Source organism: Aotus nancymaae, unplaced genomic scaffold, assembly GCF_030222135.1.
Source record: "Aotus nancymaae isolate 86718 unplaced genomic scaffold, 86718_ANA_hifiasm-v0.15.2.pri h1tg000006l, whole genome shotgun sequence".
Taxonomy (NCBI): Eukaryota; Metazoa; Chordata; class Mammalia; order Primates; family Aotidae; genus Aotus; species Aotus nancymaae.
The window spans coordinates 49,550,032-49,569,036 of record NW_026988417.1 but is presented as its reverse complement, the minus strand read 5'-3'; the positions used below and the strand labels follow the sequence as shown (position 1 = coordinate 49,569,036).

The 19,005-nt window shown below is 34.1% G+C and overlaps 1 protein-coding gene across 1 annotated transcript in view; it reads left to right on the top strand.

Moving 5' to 3' along the window:
* Nucleotides 1–19,005, top strand: part of CHIC2 (cysteine rich hydrophobic domain 2) — a 42,898-nt gene that overhangs the window by 13,849 nt on the left and 10,044 nt on the right. Inside the window, exons 2-3 of the mRNA XM_012441146.3 lie at nt 1,702–1,756; nt 1,897–2,052. Coding sequence (XP_012296569.1) covers nt 1,702–1,756; nt 1,897–2,052 — 211 coding nt within the window. The remainder of the gene's footprint in view (nt 1–1,701; nt 1,757–1,896; nt 2,053–19,005) is intronic.

The following is a 19,005-nucleotide window of genomic DNA, read 5'->3' as shown; positions in this document are numbered from 1 at the left end:
TAAACATAGAAAAGGTACAGTAAAAATACAGTATTATAATCTTAAGGTACCACTTTCAAGTATGTTCTGACTGAAACATTGTTATATGACACATGACTGTATGTATTTGAGATTTTTTTTGTTTTTGTTTTTGTTTTTTTTAAGATAAGGAGGTATCCTGATAGCTGCAGATCAACAGATTGAGGATTTCAAAGGAAAGTGTTAAAGGAGTTTGGAATGGAAAAGTCTGTCAGGAAAGATAAATCTGAATTTGATGATGATGAGAAAGCAGGATAACAGATGGGAGTGGTTTACACTGAGTTATGGCTATAGACTAGAGGAATGTAGAGATAGTGAAATGAAAGTATGTGGGATATGAGTAAAACAAGCCTGTTTCAAGATTCCATTTAGTAGATGTAGGTGTAAAGTTGGAGTCCATCCTTCAGAACTTTACTGTGTGTATTACATGAACTTTCAAAATTATCTCAGATTATATAAAAGTAAAATTGGTCTCGTATGTGATTGATTTCTTTTTTTTTTTTTTTGAGGCGGAGTTTCGCTCTTGTTACCCAGGCTGGAGTGCAATGGCACGATCTCGGCTCACTGCAACCTCCGCCTCCTGGGTTCAGGCAATTCTCCTGCCTCAGCCTCCTGAGTAGCTGGGATTACAGGCACGCGCCACCGTGTCCAGCTGATTTTTTGTATTTTTAGTAGAGACGGGGTTTCACCATGTCGACCAGGATGGTCTCGATCTCTTGACCTCGTGATCCACCCTCCTTGGCCTCCCAAAGTGCTGGGATTACAGGCGTGAGCCACCGGTGATTGATTTCTTAAGGAAACAAAGGAAGCTGTGAAAGCCACAAAAGCCTGCTATTGTAGGATCTCCTAAAGTGCTGCGTGGAACGTGCTCAATAGCTGTGATTTGAATGAGTTCTCTTTTCTCTAAGTACTGATAGACTTCTGATAGATAAAAGCAAAATAGGTAGTTTTTATTATGTCTTTTATCTTCTTGTTATATTTACCATTCTTTGAAAATAGTTGAAATCTTTTATCAGTTTTAAAGCCAGGGAATATTTTAACCACTAATCAAGAAAAGGTCTTTTAGGTAATAGGAATAGATGTAGGTATAGTACATGTCTACCTTTTCTTTCATACCATCTAATGCACTGACAAGTAGGTATTGAATGGAACCTAAGACCGTACTCTTTTTTTTTTTCTCTCCCTTTTTCCTTATTCTTCTCCTTCCCCACTCTTTTTCCTGCATTTTTCCTTCTCCTCATCTTATGGCTTGTTTAGAACACCTGCTAAAATTCACAGCCATTATTTGTTTCCACCAATAACATTAAAAGCTGGAAAAAAATTGCTATCCCACCCATTAAAATAATATGCTTTGAAGTTACTTTTTAGAATATAAAGGTGATAGCTCAATCAAATGAAACATTTATACTTTTGTTTACATATTCCTGGTTAATTAACATTCAGCCTCTTATTATGTAAAAGTTTCCATTTAACTACTAAAATAATTGCTTGTTAACATTTCATAAATTACTTATTACAGTTATTTTATCTCCAACTTACATTTTATGTCTCAAACTTCCTCTGTATGTGAAAACATTTTATGTCTCAAACTTCCTTTGTATTGGCTTGACCTTCAAATTAAATGGTCTGCATTTTTGGCAACAATGACATATAATAATATATTCTTTTTATTCTTTAAAATAGATTTGGACTGAGCAACAAATTTGAATCAGAATTCCCTTCTTCGTTAACTGGAAAAGTGAGTGTCTCATTTATGTACTGTTTGTATGCTTCAAAATGAGAGTTTTTTTCTGAAAAAAATAGAAAAATGTATGCTAATCAGTCATGTTTTTTGACATTAATACTGCATTCTTACTATTTCTTAAATTTTTTCTTTAGGTAGCTCCTGAAGAATTTAAAGCCAGCATCAACAGAGTTAACAGTTGTCTTAAGAAGAACCTTCCTGTTAATGTACGTTGGCTACTTTGTGGCTGCCTTTGTTGCTGCTGCACATTAGGTTGCAGTATGTGGCCAGTTATTTGCCTCAGTAAAAGAGTAAGTTCAATTATATATTTTAACTTAAATTTAGAAGTGGACAAGGAAATCTTGCATTTATTTTTTATATTGAATGAATCACACTATCCTGAATACAATATGAAAATAATCTGATCCAGGAGAGGGGTGACTCAGTAAAGTTATTATATATCCAAGTGCTGTTATTAAATAGCCATCTAAAAATTATATTTATAATTTTAGGATCAAAGAGTAGAATATGGCAGTATCTCTGTCTGTATATTGATGGTGGTGTAGTATAGTGATTAAGGATGCTGGCTTCAGCTCTACCACTTATCTGTATGACCTTAGGCATGTTTCCTAACCTTTTTAAACCCTACTTGACACAACTGTAAAATGTTCACCTACTACTTGAATAGGATTGTTGTAAAGGTAAAATGAAAATGTTTGGAAAGCTCTTAGCTGAATAGCTCAAAGGAAGTGGTGAATAAGTATTAATTAGTAGTATTCTTACTAATAGTGAGATAGTACCCATAGAAGAAATAAAATGATTACAATGGTTGTTTCTAGTTGGTAAGATTATGGGACATTCTTTTCTTCTTTTTATATTTTACAAGTTTTCTGTAATGAGCACAAAGTGATTCTGTAATCAGAAAAAAATAACTTTAAAGACTCATCATTTTGACTGCTTATAATAAAAAATTTTGGCCGGGCACAGTGGCTCATGCCTGCAATCCCAGCACTTTGGGAGGCCATGGCGGGCGGATCACTTGAGGTCAGGAGTTCAAGACCAGCCTGGCCAACGTGGTAAAACCTCGTCTCTACTAAAATATTAAAAAATTAGCCAAGCGTGGTGGCTGGCACCTGTAATCCCAGTTACTCAAGAGGCTGAGGTAGGAGAATCACTTGAACCTGGAAGGTGGAGGTTGCAGTGAGCTGAGATTGCACCATTGCACTCCAGCCTGGGCAACAAGAGTAAAACTCTGTCTCAAAAACAGATAAACAAACAAAAAAATGTTGAAGATATTGGTAGAGATATGACAGATTATTATAGATTGAATGCATATTTTTGTTAAAATTTTTAAAAATTATGTTTATATGTATAAAAATGATATTTTTAAATTTAAAAAATATATATATATTTTAAATAAACAGTGACAGTGTTTCACTCTCTTGCCCAGGCTGGTCTCGAACTTCTGGGCTCAAGCAATCTGCCCTCCTTGGCCTCTCAAAGTACTAGGATTATAGGTGTGAGCCACTGCACCCAGCCAAAAATGATATTTTGTTAAGTTGGAAGTAAATGAATGATTTTATGTGGCTGGATTTTGACAACCAATAATAGTAGGAAGTATGGATGAGCAAATTCTCTTTGTCTCTTGAATTCTGTTATAAAATAAAAGATATATTTCTACTAAAATTTTTTAAACTGGTACATTATATTGATAGGAAGGAATTGATGCCTTTGTAGTACAATGACTTTTGTAATATTTACTTTAATATATCTAATATTTGCTTTTTTCTAAAAATGGTTCTTTTTTTTTTCATAGTTTTCACCAGATTACATTACACTACAGAACATTTTTTTCACTTCTGGTGGTCTCTGGGTCCACTGCTGATTTTGTTGCTCTTGTAGTTTGGATCCCTTTGTTCCCTTCCACTATGTGGGCATTTCCATTGTTTCAGTGCCTGCTATATGTCACTTGGTTGGTAATTGCTATCACTTAACCCAAAGAATCATGAGAGTTTTAATATTGTAGATACCTTTGAGACCTGGCTTTTTTGTTTGTGCTTGGTTTTGTTTTGATATCCTTTTAAAAAAACTTTTAAATGAGTAACATAAGGTGTTGCAGTGTGTGTACAGTGTATTTAGAAACCAAAGGTAAATGAATTAAACTTTACATTCTTATCAATTTGAGATCCTTTTTGAAATGCCTTCATTAAATTCTTTCTTATGTGAGATGTAAGGTTGACTTTTTTAAGCTAGTTTCATCTGTGGTTTCAGAAAGTACATTTCATTTAGCATTTTAGTGTTCAGTCTAAGGTCTCTTCTTTGTATTTTATATGACTAGGTGGAATATTTATTTGCTATATTTAATTTTATATGGACTACGATCCAGGAAGCATAAACAAACATGACTTGCTTTTTAAAAAAGCTGTATGTATCTGTGTCTTGGGTGTAAACTATTATATAACCATGGTAAGAGTGACACTTCATGCATATATGAAGTATATTACAGGCCCTAGAGAAAGAGGCGCTTTGTAAGATGGGGGCAAAATAATTTAGAGCAGGGATTTTTAACTTTTTATTTGCCATAGATCCTTTTGATGATTTAGGGAAGCCTATGAATGCTTTCTTAGCTGCTTTATATGTATTTAAAAATATTTAATATATTCTAAATATATAAAGTAAAATACATAGGATTACAAAAGAAACCAGTTATATAAAATAGTTATCAAAATACTAGAAAACATCAGTATGATTTATAAATATGTTTATTAATGCCTACAAAATAAGATAGAAGCAGATCCATGGTAATAATATGATAGGAAGAATCTGTGATTTCTATAAGTGATGAAGGTACAGGTCCTGTTTAGTCTATTACAGTAGTTGCATACATTCATAACCTAAGGAAATGTAATACATTTCAGTTAGTGCTGTTTTGTCTTGCCTTTAACATCCATCCCCTCATGAGGTCAGGAGATTGAGACCATTCTGGCCAACACGGTGAAACCCCATCTCTACTAAAAATACAAAAATTAGCTGGGTGTGGTGGTGCCTGCCTGTAATCACAGTTACTCGGGAGGCTGAGGTAGGAGAATCGCTTGAACCAGGGGGTCAGAGATTGCAGTAAACTGAGATTGAGCCACTGCACTCTAGCCTGGCGACAGAGCAAGACTCCATCTCAAAAAAAAAAAAAAATCCATGCCCAACTTCGTGCCCTCTTTTTATGACCTGATATTATTCCCAAGACCTTGTTTTTATTTTGTCCTATTATTATTATTATTATTGAGATGGAGTTTTATGGTTGTTGTCCGGGCTGGAGTGCAATGGTGCTGTCTCCACTCACTGCAACTTCTTCCTCCCAGGTTCAAGCAATTCCCACCACACCAGGCTAATTTTTTTTTTTTTTTTTTTTTTTTTTTTGAGATGGAATATCACTCTTGTCGCCCAGACTGGAATGCAATGGTGTGGTCTTGGCTCACCACAACCTCTGCCTCCTGTGTTCTAGCAATTCTCCTGCCTCAGCCTCCCGAGTAGCTGGGATTTCACGTGCCTGCTATTCCTGGCAAATTTTTGTATTTTTAGTAGAGATGGGGTTTCACCATGTTAGGCCAAGCTGATCTTGAGCTCCTGACCTCCAGTGATCTGACCGCCTTGGCCTCCCAAAGTGCTGGGATTACAGGCATGAGCCACTGTGCCCAGCCTGTTCAATTTTTTTTGTTGTTTTTTAGACCTTCTAAATTGTCTTTTTTTCTTTTTAACTACCTTTGCCTATTTTTAAAAATTATTTCTTAATATATAGTAAAATTTTTGTGTACAGTTCTGTGATTTTTGATAAATGTATAGAGCTATGTAACCACCACCACCACAATCAAGATTCATTACAGTTTTTTGTAAAAAACTTACTTGTGCTGTCCCTCTGTAGTTGGACCTTTGTCAGCTCTTAAACTTAGGCAACTAGTGATCTGTTGTCTATCCCTACAATTTTGTCTTTTCTAGAATATTATATAAATGGAATCAAATAATATATATAACTTTTTGAGTCTGGCTTCTTTCATGTAGCTTAGTGCATTTGAGATTCATCTATTTTGTTCTATTTATTAATAGTTTATTCTTTTTTATTGTTGAGTAGTATTCCATTGTATGGACATATCACAGTTTGTTTACACATCTATCAGTTGAAGACATTGAGTTGTTTCCAGTTTTTGAATAAAGCTTGCCATAGACATTCACATGCATGTTTTTATGTGAACACAAGTTTTTATTTTTTAGGAAGGGGATTGCTGGGTTATATGGTAAGTGTATGTTTAATTTTATAAAAGACTTCCAAACTGTTTTCCAAAGTTGGTGAACCATTTTGCATTCCAGCCAGCAATGCATGAGAGGTCCAATTGCTTATCATCCTTGCAGGATTTGGTATGGTTAGTTTTAGAAATTATAGTCATTCTAATAGATATATAGTAACATCTCATTGTGGTTTTAACTTGTATTACCCTCATGAGTATTGATATTGAGCACCTTTTCATGTGCTTATTTGCCATTTGTACATCTTTGTTAGAGTGTTCATTGAAATATTTTGCCCATTTAAAAATGGTTACTTCTTGTTGAGTTTTGAGAGTTCTTCGTATAATTCTGAATCTAAGTCCCTTGCCAGATATGTGCAAATATGTATTTTCAGTCTTTTTGTTCTCCAGCAGTGTCTTTGGCAGAACAAAAGATTTTGCTTTTGACAAATTCATTACTTTAAAAAAAAAAATAGATTGTGCTTTTAGTGCAGTATCTAAGAATTTGCTTAAACTAAGGTCATGAAAATTTTCTCCTATGATCTCTTTATTTTACTTTTTAGGTGTATGGCTCATTTTGACTCAGGTTTTTATATGAGTGTGAGGTATGGGTCAAACTTTTTTTTTTTTTTCGCGTATGACTTTCTAGGCTTTTCCAGTACCATTTTTTGAAAAGACCATCCTTTTCCCTTGAATTGCTGTTGTACACAGTCAAAAATCAGTCAACAATATCTGTGTAGGTTCTTTCCACACTTTATTCTGTTCTATTGATCTATATGCCTCTCTTGAATAATTATCACAATGTCTAGTTTACTGTAGCTTTTTTTTTTTTCTTAATTAAAAAGGATACATGGGCTTGCTATATTGCCCAGGTAGGTCTCGAACACCTGGGCTCAAGCAGTTCTCCCATCTCGGCCTCCTGCTGGAAATTGCAGCTGTGAGCCACTGTGCCCAGCCTACTATAGCTTTATATTAAGTCTTGAAATCAGGTAGAATGAGCCTTTCAAATTTTTTCTTATTTTTCAAGATTGTGTTGGCTATTCTAATTTCTTTACCTTTCTGTATAATTTTTTTTTTTTTTTTTTTTTGAGACAGAGTTTCGCCCTTGTTACCCAGGCTGGAGTGCAATGGCGTGATCTCGGCTCACCGCAACCTCTGCCTCCTGGGTTCAGGCAATTCTCCTGCCTCAGCCTCCTGAGTAGCTGGGATTACAGGCACGCACCACCGTGCCCAGCTAATTTTTTGTATTTTTAGTAGAGACGGGGTTTTACCATGTTGACCAGGATGGTCTCGATCTCTTGACCTCGTGATCCACCCGCCTCGGCCTCCCAAAGTGCTGGGATTACAGGCGTGAGCCACCGCGCCCGGCCCTTTTCTGTATAAATTTTAGAATTAGCTTGTCAGATATCTACAGGAAACACTGCTATTTGATTGGAATTACATTCAATTTACAGATGAATTTGGGGAGAATTGACGTCTTAACAATATTAAGTCTTCCAAACCATGAACATGACATAACTCTGCCTGTATTTAGGTCTTTGACTTTTTTCTTGTTAGAGCTTTGTAGCTTTTTGTGTAGCATATAAATTATGCTCATGTTTTGTTAGCTTTATACATAAGTATTTCTTTGGGTTTGGTGCTTAAATTTATTGTTAGTACATAAAATACAGTTGATTTTTGTATATTAACATTGTGTCCTACAACCTTGCCAAACTCACTTATTAAATTCCAGGAACTTTTTTGTAGATTCCTTGGGATTTTCTACAGAGATAACTATGTTGCCAGAAAATGACAGTTTTATTTCCAATCTGTATACTTTTTCTTTTCCTTCTCTTTTTCACTGTGTAGGACTTCTAATAAAATGTTGAAGAGGAGTGATAATAGCGAACTCCTTGCTTTATTCTTGATTTTCTCAGTTTTTCTGTTTTTCACTTCCATTGGTTTTTTGTTTTTATTATTTCTTCTCCTTGCTTTGGACTTAATTTACTCTTGTTTTTTAGTTTCTTGAGGTAGAAGTCATTGATTTCACTTGTCTTTTTACTTATATAAGCATTTAACGCTCTTTCCCTCTAAAGCACTGTTTTGACCATATCCTACACATTTTTATATAGTATTTTTATTTTCATTTGTTTCAAAGTATTTGTAATTTTCTCTCCGACTCATGGATTATCAAGAAGTTTGTTTAAACTCCAGATATTTGATGATTTACCGGAAACTTTTCTGTTACTGATTTCTAGTTCTAGCACTGTTAAAGCACATACTTTGTGTGATTTCAGTTCTTTGAAATGTGTTGTTTTATTTTACAGCCTTGAATACAGTATTTTATATTGTACTAGCTTTATTGAAGTGTAGGTGACATACAGTAAACTGCACATATTTAAAGTGTATTACTTAATGAGTTTTGTCACATGTATACACATGCGTGCATCAAGATAGTGAACGTGTTCATCATTCCCAAAAACTTCCCTGTGCAAGTGCTAATCTGCTTTCTAAGATTAGTTTGCATTTTGTAGAGTTTTATCTAAATGAAATCATACAATATACATTCTTTTTTGTTGTCTTGTTTTATTTTTTATTTATTTTTGAGACAGGGTCTCATTCTGTCACCAAGGCTGGAGTTCAGTGGCATGATCATGACTTACTACAGCTTTCCCAGACTTTGTAGGCTCCACTCAACCTCCCACATAAGCCTCCTAAGTAGCTGGGGCCACAGGTGTGCATCACCACACCTGGCTAATATTTGTATTTTTGATGGGGACAGGGATTCATCTCTCAAACTCCTGAGCTCAAATAGTCCACCCACCTCAGCCTCCCAAAGTGCTGGGATTACAGGTGTGAGCCTCCATGCCCGGCCAGCCCCTTTTTGTCTTCTTTTAGTATGATTTTGAGATTCAGCCATGTTGTTGCATCCGTAGTTCATTCCCTTTTATTGCTGAATAATGTAATTTGTGTGGCTATGCCACATTTGTTTATCTGTTTACCTGTTGATGGACATTTTGCAGTCTGTAGCTGTCTTTTCATTCTCCAACAATATCTTTATATACATAAGGCTGCTGTGAATATTCTTGTTCAAGTGTTTTTATGAACATACACTTTTTTTTCTCATGAGTAAAAATTTCTGAGTGGAATGCCTTGGTCATATGTCATGTATATGTTTAGCTTTCTTTTTTTCTTTTTTTTTTGTGGTGGTGGCACAATCCATGGAAATGCATTTAAGGAACTGAGAAACTGCCAAAAATGGAGACACTATTATTCTATGATCTCACAGTACTGTAGGATAGATTCTCTTCTGCTACATTCTTGTCAACATTAGTTTAGTGTTTTATAGAGTTTGGATGTGTGTTGCCTCTAAATCTCATGCTGAAATGTAATCCCCAGTGTTGGAGGTGGGGCCTGGTGGAAGGTGACTGGATCATGGGGGCAGATCCTTCATGGCTTGATGCTGAGTTCTCTCAAGATCTGGTTGTTTAAAAGTGTATGGCACCTCCCCCAACCCCCTTGCTCCTGCCATGCCATATGAGATGCCTGCTCCCTTTTATCTTCCACCATGATTATAAGCTCCCTGAGTCCTCCCCAGAAGCTGAGTAGATGCCAGAGCCATACTTCTTGTATAGCCTGCAGAACCCTGAGACAATTAAACCTCTTCATTATAAATTACCCATTCTCAGGTATTTCATTATAGCAATGCAAGAAACAGCCCAACATAGTCTTTTTAATTTCAGCCCTTCTAATAAGTGTGCAGTGGTGTAATGTTATCATTATGGTTTTAATCTGCATTTTTCCTAATGGTTAGTGATGTTGAACATCTTTTCATGCTAATTTTTCATTTTATATCTTTTTTGGTGAGGTGTCTGTTCTAAATTTTTGCTCAATGTTTCTTGTTTTCTTATTGTTGAGTTTTGAGAATTATTTATTTATTCTGGATGAAAGTATCTGCCTACAAAGATTTCTCCCAATCAGTAGTTTGTCTTTTCATCTTCCAATAGTTTTCAAAAACAAATTTTTAATTTTTATGAAGTCCAATTTGTCTTTTTGTTCTTTTAGGGATTGTGCTGTTAATGCTATATCTAGTAATTCTTCCTAAGCCCAGGTCACAGGATTTTTATATGTTTTCTTCTAGAGTTTTATAGGTTTAGGCTTAACATTTTGAGTTAAACTTTCTATTAATATACGATTTATTGTATGGATTGAAGGGTTTTTAAAAAATATATGGGTATTTAATTTTACAAATTACATCTCTTTAAAAGACTTCTCTGTCTTTACTGAATTGTCTTTCTTCCTTTGGTGGAAATCAGTTAATATAAGGGTCTATTTTTTGGCTCTATCTCTTCTTTTTATGTTTATCTATCTTGATGCTAGTACCACACTGCTTTGAGTATTGTGGCTTTATAATTATGTCTTGAAATTGTGTAGTGTTGGTTCTCCAACTTTGTATTCCCTTTTTCAGAGTTGTTTTGCTTTTGTAGGTTGTTTGTACTCCATATGAATTTTAGAATTAGCCTGTCAATTTCTACAAGTCCTGCTGGGAATTTAGTTTGGATTGCATTGAATCTATGAATCAGTTTGGAGAAATTAGCCGCTTAAAAATATTTCCTCTTCTGACACATGAATCAGTATTTTCCCCCATTTACTTAAGTCTTTTATATTTTTTTCTGAGTGATATTTTGTAGATTTTAATTTATGTGCCTTCGTGTCTTATATATCTTTTTTCATCTTTATAAGAACTTAGTTTTTTTAATGCTATTTAAAATGGTATTTTTTTATTTTAATTTTTTATTTTTTGTTGATAGGGTATAGCTTTGCTAAACTCACCTGTTAGTTTCACGAGTGTCTTTAAAGATTCTATTGAATTTTCTTCATAGGCAAACATGTCATCTGCTCATCAAGACAGTATTACTAGTATACTTTTATTCTAATCAAGATGCTTTTTGTTGCTTTTTCTTGCCTTACTGCACTGGCTAGAATCTCCAGAATAACACTGATTAGTAGTAGTGAGAACATGCTCTTGGCTTGTTCTTGATCTTAGAAGGAATGCATTCTGACTTTCATTATTAAGTGTTATGTTAATTGTAGGGTTTTTGTAGATGTCCTTTATCAGCTTGAGGAAATTTTATTCTATTAGGTTGTGAGAGTGTTAATTAATATATATGTTTTGTTTTTTCTTTTGAGATAGGGACTCTGTTGCCCAGAGTGGAGTGCAGTGGTATGATCATGGGTCACTGCAGTCTGGATATCCTGGGCTCAAGTGATCCTCCCACCTCAGCTTCCCAGGTAGCTGGGACTACAGGCTCACATCACCATGCCTGGCCAATTTAAAACAAAGAATTTTTGTAGAAATGAGGTCTCTCTATGTTACTCTGGCTGGTATTTAACTCCTGGGTTCAAGCAGTCCTCCAGTGTCGGCCTCCCAAGTGCTGGGATTGCAGGCATGAAACACTACATTTGGCCATCATTGTAATATTAATATAGGTTTCTTAGTTTTTTTCTTCTCTGAATTTCTTTTTTTAAAGATAATTGCTATTTAGTTTTTGAAACTGGCTCAGATGCCTGTATTTCTCTCATTTAAAGTATTTTGTATGCATACAAATAAATGGTAATCCAGCTCACTATATTTCTTTTAGGTGAAGTTCTAGTTTACTTACATTTCTTCTGAATTTCTTTACTCTCAACTTCTAGTTATCCAATAAGTGTGATTTACTCTGGTTAGGGGATATAGTAGGGTTGAGAGTCTAAATGGGAGAGGTGAATAGTAAAGTTTTCTTTTTAAGTTAGAATGCAACCTTGTAAGACTTAAAGAAATTCAACAGAAAGTGAACCTGGGGGAATCATAAGTAGAAAACTAAGAATATTAGTATATAGGAGGAATATAAAATGTCCTTATTAAGTTAGACTGATGGTATTAAAAGTTATCCAAAACTTTCAGAACTGATTTACTCTCTGTTTGGGATTGACCATTTATAATCAGTAACTCTGAGTCATAAAATGAGAAAGGAACTGAACATTTAGATGAAGAATAAGATAAAGAAAAATACCTATAACATACAACATATTACAGATATTAAAACAAGGCAGAACAAATCTGAAACTATATTGAAATTCCAGTGAAGTGGGAATCCCGAAGAATTTCTAGTGAACAAGGAAAGATGAATGAAATGTAGTCTTGTAACTGCTATTATCATTGATTGAAGATATAGAAAAGCAATGCTATTTTTTTCTAGAATGCTATCCAATTTGCTTTATTTTGGTAGATATAACAAATATTCATATGGTCAGTAATGGTCTTAATCTTCATTACCCTCTTTTTCTTGACTCTCATATGCTTTTATTACAGAGGTTTTTCAGGAACCTGATCTTTCTTGTGTAGGGGATGTTTATACTGTTCTAATGTACAGTGATAGACTTAGCAATATAAAATACAACTTGGAGAAATTTTTGTCAAGTAAATTTAGAGAAGCAAACGAGTTATGGTTTGTATTTAAATCATAAACATCTTATTTTTACATTTAATAAAAACTTTTACATCATATTTGATGTTAGACTTTTACACCTACTTAAATGTAATTTAAGATAGAAACACTTAGTTTATAATACCAGTTACTCCAAATCGCTAAATTCCTGATGTTTAACTTGAAATATTTCGCTATAAAATGTAAAATATGTGTTAATATGCAACGAAATAATGAACTACAAGGAACAAATAAAAAGAAAGATAATTATTGTATACCGGCAATTAGCAAGTCATATTGCATACATTCTCTTTTAATTTAATCTTTATAACACCTTATGTGGAAAACCTCATGGTAACATCAGAAAGTTATTGAGTGCTTACTTACTATTTGCCAGGGATTGAGTTAATCAATTTACTTGTACTGTATTCTTACAAAATTACAAAAGCAGATATTCAGATTATTTTAAGGATGAGAAAACTGAGGCTCAGAAGTCAAGTAACCTGTTTGAGGTCTCCCAGTTTATAAAGTTAAGCCAAACTGGAATTCCAATCTTACAGCTCAAAATCTCATGCTTTTCCCACTATTCTAAAGAGATACAAATATCAAGCTATTTTTTATTATTGAAATTTGACATTATATCTAACAGGAGGGAGATAGATTTTAGAGCTTTGGAAGAAATTTAAAAGATTTCATGAGTTAGGAAATTCAGGCCTATGGGCTGAATTAGGTTTAATTTACCTAATTTGTGCAGTTGATTGATAAATGGTAACAATATCCATGCATTGTTATATCAACTTTTGCAGTACTTTAATTTTTTAGCAGATTTATATTTATAAGTATTTTTTCCTAATATTTAAATAAATTTGTATTTCTTGAAGACACAAAGAGTAAAGGAAAAAAGCTGTAAAGCAGGTAAAGTGGGTATAGGAGAAAAATATACATTTTAAGCAGATTTTATACAAAGTTACAGTTGGACAACCAAGAGTTGATATATTGCTTTTGCTTCTGTTTAGCTTTTATAAAAACAAATAAAAATCAATATCTTGTCTTTGAAAAGTTATTTATTAGGTTCCCACTCCCTAGCAAATAAGTTTTTATGACTTCCGCTTTTTTTCCTCTAGTATTATATCTTTTCTTGAAACTTGTGTGTTTACTTTTAGAGAGATTGAGAATGGCATGTAAAATGAGTTAATGCAGCGAAGGTAGGATGGGAACTCTGAATGAAAGAATTGGGTTTTCTGTATCTAGCCCTAGGCATTTAATTTGGGGTTTCTTGCCCCTTCCTCACTCTCCTTCCCTATTATAAGATACAGAATAATAAAATAGGTTTGACCTTTTTGAAATCTTATTTCAGTCCCTCTACAAAAGGGATCTTACATAAAAGATTTCTCATAACTGGAGGAATACATTTACTGTTGCTCAATTTTAAAGAATGCTTTGGCCTTGAAACTCAAAAAACAGGTTCTTATATAAATTACTGCCATTATTATGAACACCAGTGGCAATTTGTTTTTAATTGAAATTAAACCGTGTTACTAAGTTTTTGTCATAAAAGAAGCTACTCGTAAAAGTGTAAATTTTGAGCCTTAAAAGTGCAGAGGTAGCACTGGGACTTTAAAGATGTGCTAAAATCCTTAAAATGTGTTTTGTCAATAGCTGGCTGACATTCATTTCTCTCTATTTAGAACATAGTATTGGTGTAATGGTTTATAGAAAGATTTGCACCTATCTTCTGTGACCTGAGTTTTTAATGTCAGATACTGTATTTTTTCAATTCTAGGGTGTCTATTTGCTGTTTTTATAGGTTCCACTTCTCTTTTGAAGTTCTTTATTTTTTCATCCACCTTTCTACTCTCTTTTCTTGAACACATTAATCATAGTTTTAGAGTAAGCTGATTATTCAAAGCTGATAGCCTCATTAGTGGCTTAGATAACTTGCGTATCTTAGATATGTTGTTTGTCTCAGGATAATATCTTTAAAAAAAATTCTGATTTACAAAAGTTTATTTTTACAAAGTCACAAATGGCCTTGAAATTAAGGACAAATATATGTAAAATATAATTGAAATGAAACCATTAAGACTTTAAAGTGAAGGGAAGATGGGTGGATTCAGTGAAGTGACTACATTAGTCAAGAAGAGAAAGACATAAAAGTAGACAAGAAAGAGAAGTAAACAGACTAAAATGATACTTAAAAGACAAAAACTGTCAGAATTTGGTGTACTAGGAAATAAAAAAGGTGAAGGGCAGAGGAGGAGGTGTATAAAGAATTATTATCTCTATTTTCCAGCTTTGTTTAGTAGATGTATATTAGGGCCATTCCCTTATTTGTCTCAGGATATTATTTGTAAAATATCCATAACATATCTCTAAAAAAGTTCTTGAGAAAAATTCTTTTCCTTTCTTTTCTTTTCTTTTCTTTTCTTTTTTTTTTTTTTTTTGAGACAAGAGTCTTCTCACTCTGTCACCCAGGCTGGAGTGCACTGGCACAATCTCAGCTCACTGCAACCTCTGCCTCCTGGGTTCAAGCAATTTTCCCACCTCACCCTCCCAAGTACCTGGGGCTACAGGCACATGCCACCATGCCTGGCTAATTTTTGTATTTTTAGCAGAGTTTCACCATATTGGCCAGGCTGGTCTCAAACTCCTGACCGAAGTGATCCACCCACTTTGGCTTTCCTAAGTGCTGGGATTACAGGTATGAGCCAAGGTCCCTGGCCTATAAAAATTCTTTTTTTGTGATAATATTATAATAGTTCTGTAGCATGATGAAAATAACAGGAAGTTGAAGGCCATTTAATCCTGGTTTCAAATCCTAGCTCCACCATTTCCTAGTATAGATTTGTGTTTCTTCACCTCTATAAGCTTTAGTTTTCATATGTAAAAAAAAATTAGACATAATTGTTTCTCCAGTTGTCTGTTATCATCTGTCAGCAGATGATTTTCTTTTACCCCTTTCTTTTCTTTTTTTTTTTTTTTGAGACGGAGTTTCGCTCTCGTTACCCAGGCTGGAGTGCAATGGCGCGATCTCGGCTCACCGCAACCTCCGCCTCCTGGGTTCAGGCAATTCTCCTGCCTCAGCCTCCTGAGTAGCTGGGATTACAGGCACACGCCACCATGCCCAGCTAATTTTTTGTATTTTTAGTAGAGATGGGGTTTCACCATGTTGACCAGGATGGTCTCGATCTCTTGACCTCGTGATCCACCCGCCTCGGCCTCCCAAAGTGCTGGGATTACAGGCGTGAGCCACCGCGCCCGGCTTCTTTTCTTTTTAAAACAATTTTTTTTTTTTGAGACAGGGTCTTACTCTGTTGCCCAGGGTGGAGTGCAGTGACATGCTCACTGCAACCTTGACGTCCCAGACTCAAGTGATCCTCCCACCTCAGCTTCCCAAGTAGCTGGGACCACAGGTGCGCACCATCATGCCTGGCTGATTTTTGTATTTTTTGTAGAGATGGGTTTTTGCCATGTTGCCCAGGGTGCTCAAGTGATCTGGACCCTTCTCAGCATCCCAAAGTGCTGGGATCACAGGCCTGAGCTACTGCACCCGGTGTTTACCCTTTTTCTACCTGTTGGTCCTAAGCACTGATTCTTCCTTTTGTAATTACATATATTTTTAAAAATTCCTGATAGCTGTACTTTTTATTTTATTAGCTTAGTGAAATTCCTTTGTCTTATGAACAGTTTTTCTAATATTCTATGGTCAGTTGAAACTCTAATTATTTTTATATTTTTTGGATAATTTTTTTTTTAGCAATAGTGGTGACATACTTGCTGCCCAAGTTCAAGGAGACCCGTCCTGCACCCTGCCCCAACCCAAGCACATTATCATTTTACTAGATTATTGAAACCAAAAATACCATTTGAGACCCAGTAGAAAGATTGCCCAGTGGAAATGGGTCATGCAGAAGGTAGGTCAGACAGGGACCTCAAAACTCAATTTTAGTTTTTAAAAATGTTACCAGTATTTTCTAAAATGTTATTCAAAGTTATTAGATAACACCCTTTATATTGTGCATGTTTTGTACGTTTCTTTTTTTCTGGAGAGAGAATCCCCATCTTTCATAATTCATAGCCAGTGTAACCTAAACAAATTAATAATCTCTTGCTAGCCTAGATCATAAACTTGATGAAATTCTATTTAGGATTAAGTCACTGCCCAGTACTAAGAGGATATTTTTGATTCACAAAATGGTAGCGATCTTTTTAGTGTATTTCCATCTAATAATATTACTTTTAACAAATAGTTCATGATACTTCAGTGGGTGTTTTAATATGTCTAGATTATTTAAAAGTTGATGTTCATGTAAAAATTTTAAAAGGAGTTTTAATGTGCAGGAAGGGAATTTGTTTAAAAATCCTTTTGAGAAATCGTATTCTAGTTTATCTTTTTGGTGAATCTAGATTTTTCATGTAGCATAATACTGTGAGATGGTTATTTAATATTCTGCACATCACTGGAATATAAAATTTCATATTAGTCCAGATGAACAGAAGTGAATAATATAATTTCCTCTTTTCTTATGTTAAAATAATTCATTTTAAATTACATATGGTTTCTTTCTAATAACATAACCAAAAGCATTGTTTTATTTAAATTCAGTTTACACAGATGTCTAAAGATAAATAGCATTCTTATTTGAAAAATACTCATAAGTTAAAAACAAGATTATTAATACATTCAAAGCATTATTCTAGTTAAAGGTTAGTTAATACATTGTAGATTAAAGAGTTTAAAATTAAAATTTGTTTTAAGTAGAAAATTGAACATTTGAAATTTTGCTTTCCCATTATGTGATAATATGAATAAATCCAATTCAAATACATTTTAATTGTAGATTTGAATAGATGAACTTCTATAAATAGTTATTAGTGAGATATTCTAGTTATACATTTTCTTAGAATATCATAGTGTCTTTTTGTTCTAAAGACTGAGAACACTATTTCATTGGGAAATAGTAAGAGAAACTTTATTACAGTTTCTACACTTAACAGTTTTTTCTTTGGCTCTTCATACTCTAAAATTCATGAGATTTCCATTGGTTTTATTAGTAATGTCTAGAAAACCACTTCTTTGTAAAACCACATTTTCAAACAATTGATTGTCAATAAATGAGTCATTGGGAATTACGCAACTCTTAAGTAATAGTGGTGGCAAAGTAGGAGATTAATACCTTAAAGATTTTCTAAATGATTCTTTGCTGTCCTGGAAGACTTATTTATGTCTAATGGCACTTAATTGGTTTACAGGGAATAATATTAATAATTTATTCCTAAGAAAGTTACAGTATTTAGGAAAAATTACAAAAGTACCTAATAATTCAAATTTGAATTTTCAGGAAATCTTAGTTTTCTATTGCAATAATTGAGTTTGTCTAGGTGTATATGTGTTTCGTTATTGTAAGCTTACTTTAGATGCTTCTTTGGAAGATATGTCTTATATGGGTATGTCTTATCTAATATTGTTGATTAATCATTAGCCATTTTGTGAATTACTGAGACCCTTTTAGTTCTCTTTCAGTTTTCATGTTTTTCCTTATTTCATCAAATGTAATTTGATTTACATTTGGTAGAATTACACAATTCTACCAAAAATCTAGAAAGGACCAAAGGCAATGTAAATAGAAGCCAAAATTTCTACTCTGTTGCTACTACTGGTTGCTCAACTTAAATCTGTTTAATATCTATTTAGCAATTGAAATGATATTTTTTGAATCTCTTGTTAATTTTTACTTTCACACAGCTGAGTGGCAGTATTAAAACTAGTTCACTGATGAGAAAAATATAACCACTAAGGTATGGAAATGAAGAAACGTGTGGGGTTTTTTTTTGTTTTGTTTTTTGTTTTTTAAGAAAAAGGGTCATTTAAAGTGGACTGACTGAGGGAGATGGGTAGGATCCAGAGGTTTGGAGCTGTCTACTTTAAGACCATGTCAGTAATATGATACCACTTGTACAAAAAAGTTGTTTCGCCTGCATGGTGTGAGTTGGTGGTCTTGGTCCATTTAATTATTGATAAGAATACATGATAAAATTAGTTTTATGTTGATCATCTTTTGCAGAAGGACTGAGGATTCCATTGGTAAAGAACCACTAACCTGTCCCCTCACCCCCAGGGTGTGAGCAGTGAAAAGGATTAAGGCCCACTGTAGGGAAGCTTGCACTAAAGCCTGCACTGCCCTTTCCCCTGTTCTTTCAGCTAAATAGATTTTTAGTTCCCATGACTATCAATCTGGTGCTTTTCACAAGCACTAAATTCTCTTAAGAAAATTAAAGATGACTTATTTTTTTTAGAAACTATCCTGGGATGCTGAAAGATGGTGTTTTTTGGTACTGTGTTTCATGCTGACAGATCCCATACATATTATTTTTTTCTGGCGTATATTAATTTGCTTCAGCTTGTTTTGAATTTGGAATTGAAATAAAACATTTAAAAACCAAGGACAGGTTGTTATATGATTAGGTTTGCTTGTCCAGTTAGCAAGTATAGAGTTTAGCATTGTTGAATCTTACATTTCATTAGAAATAGCTACTTGACAGC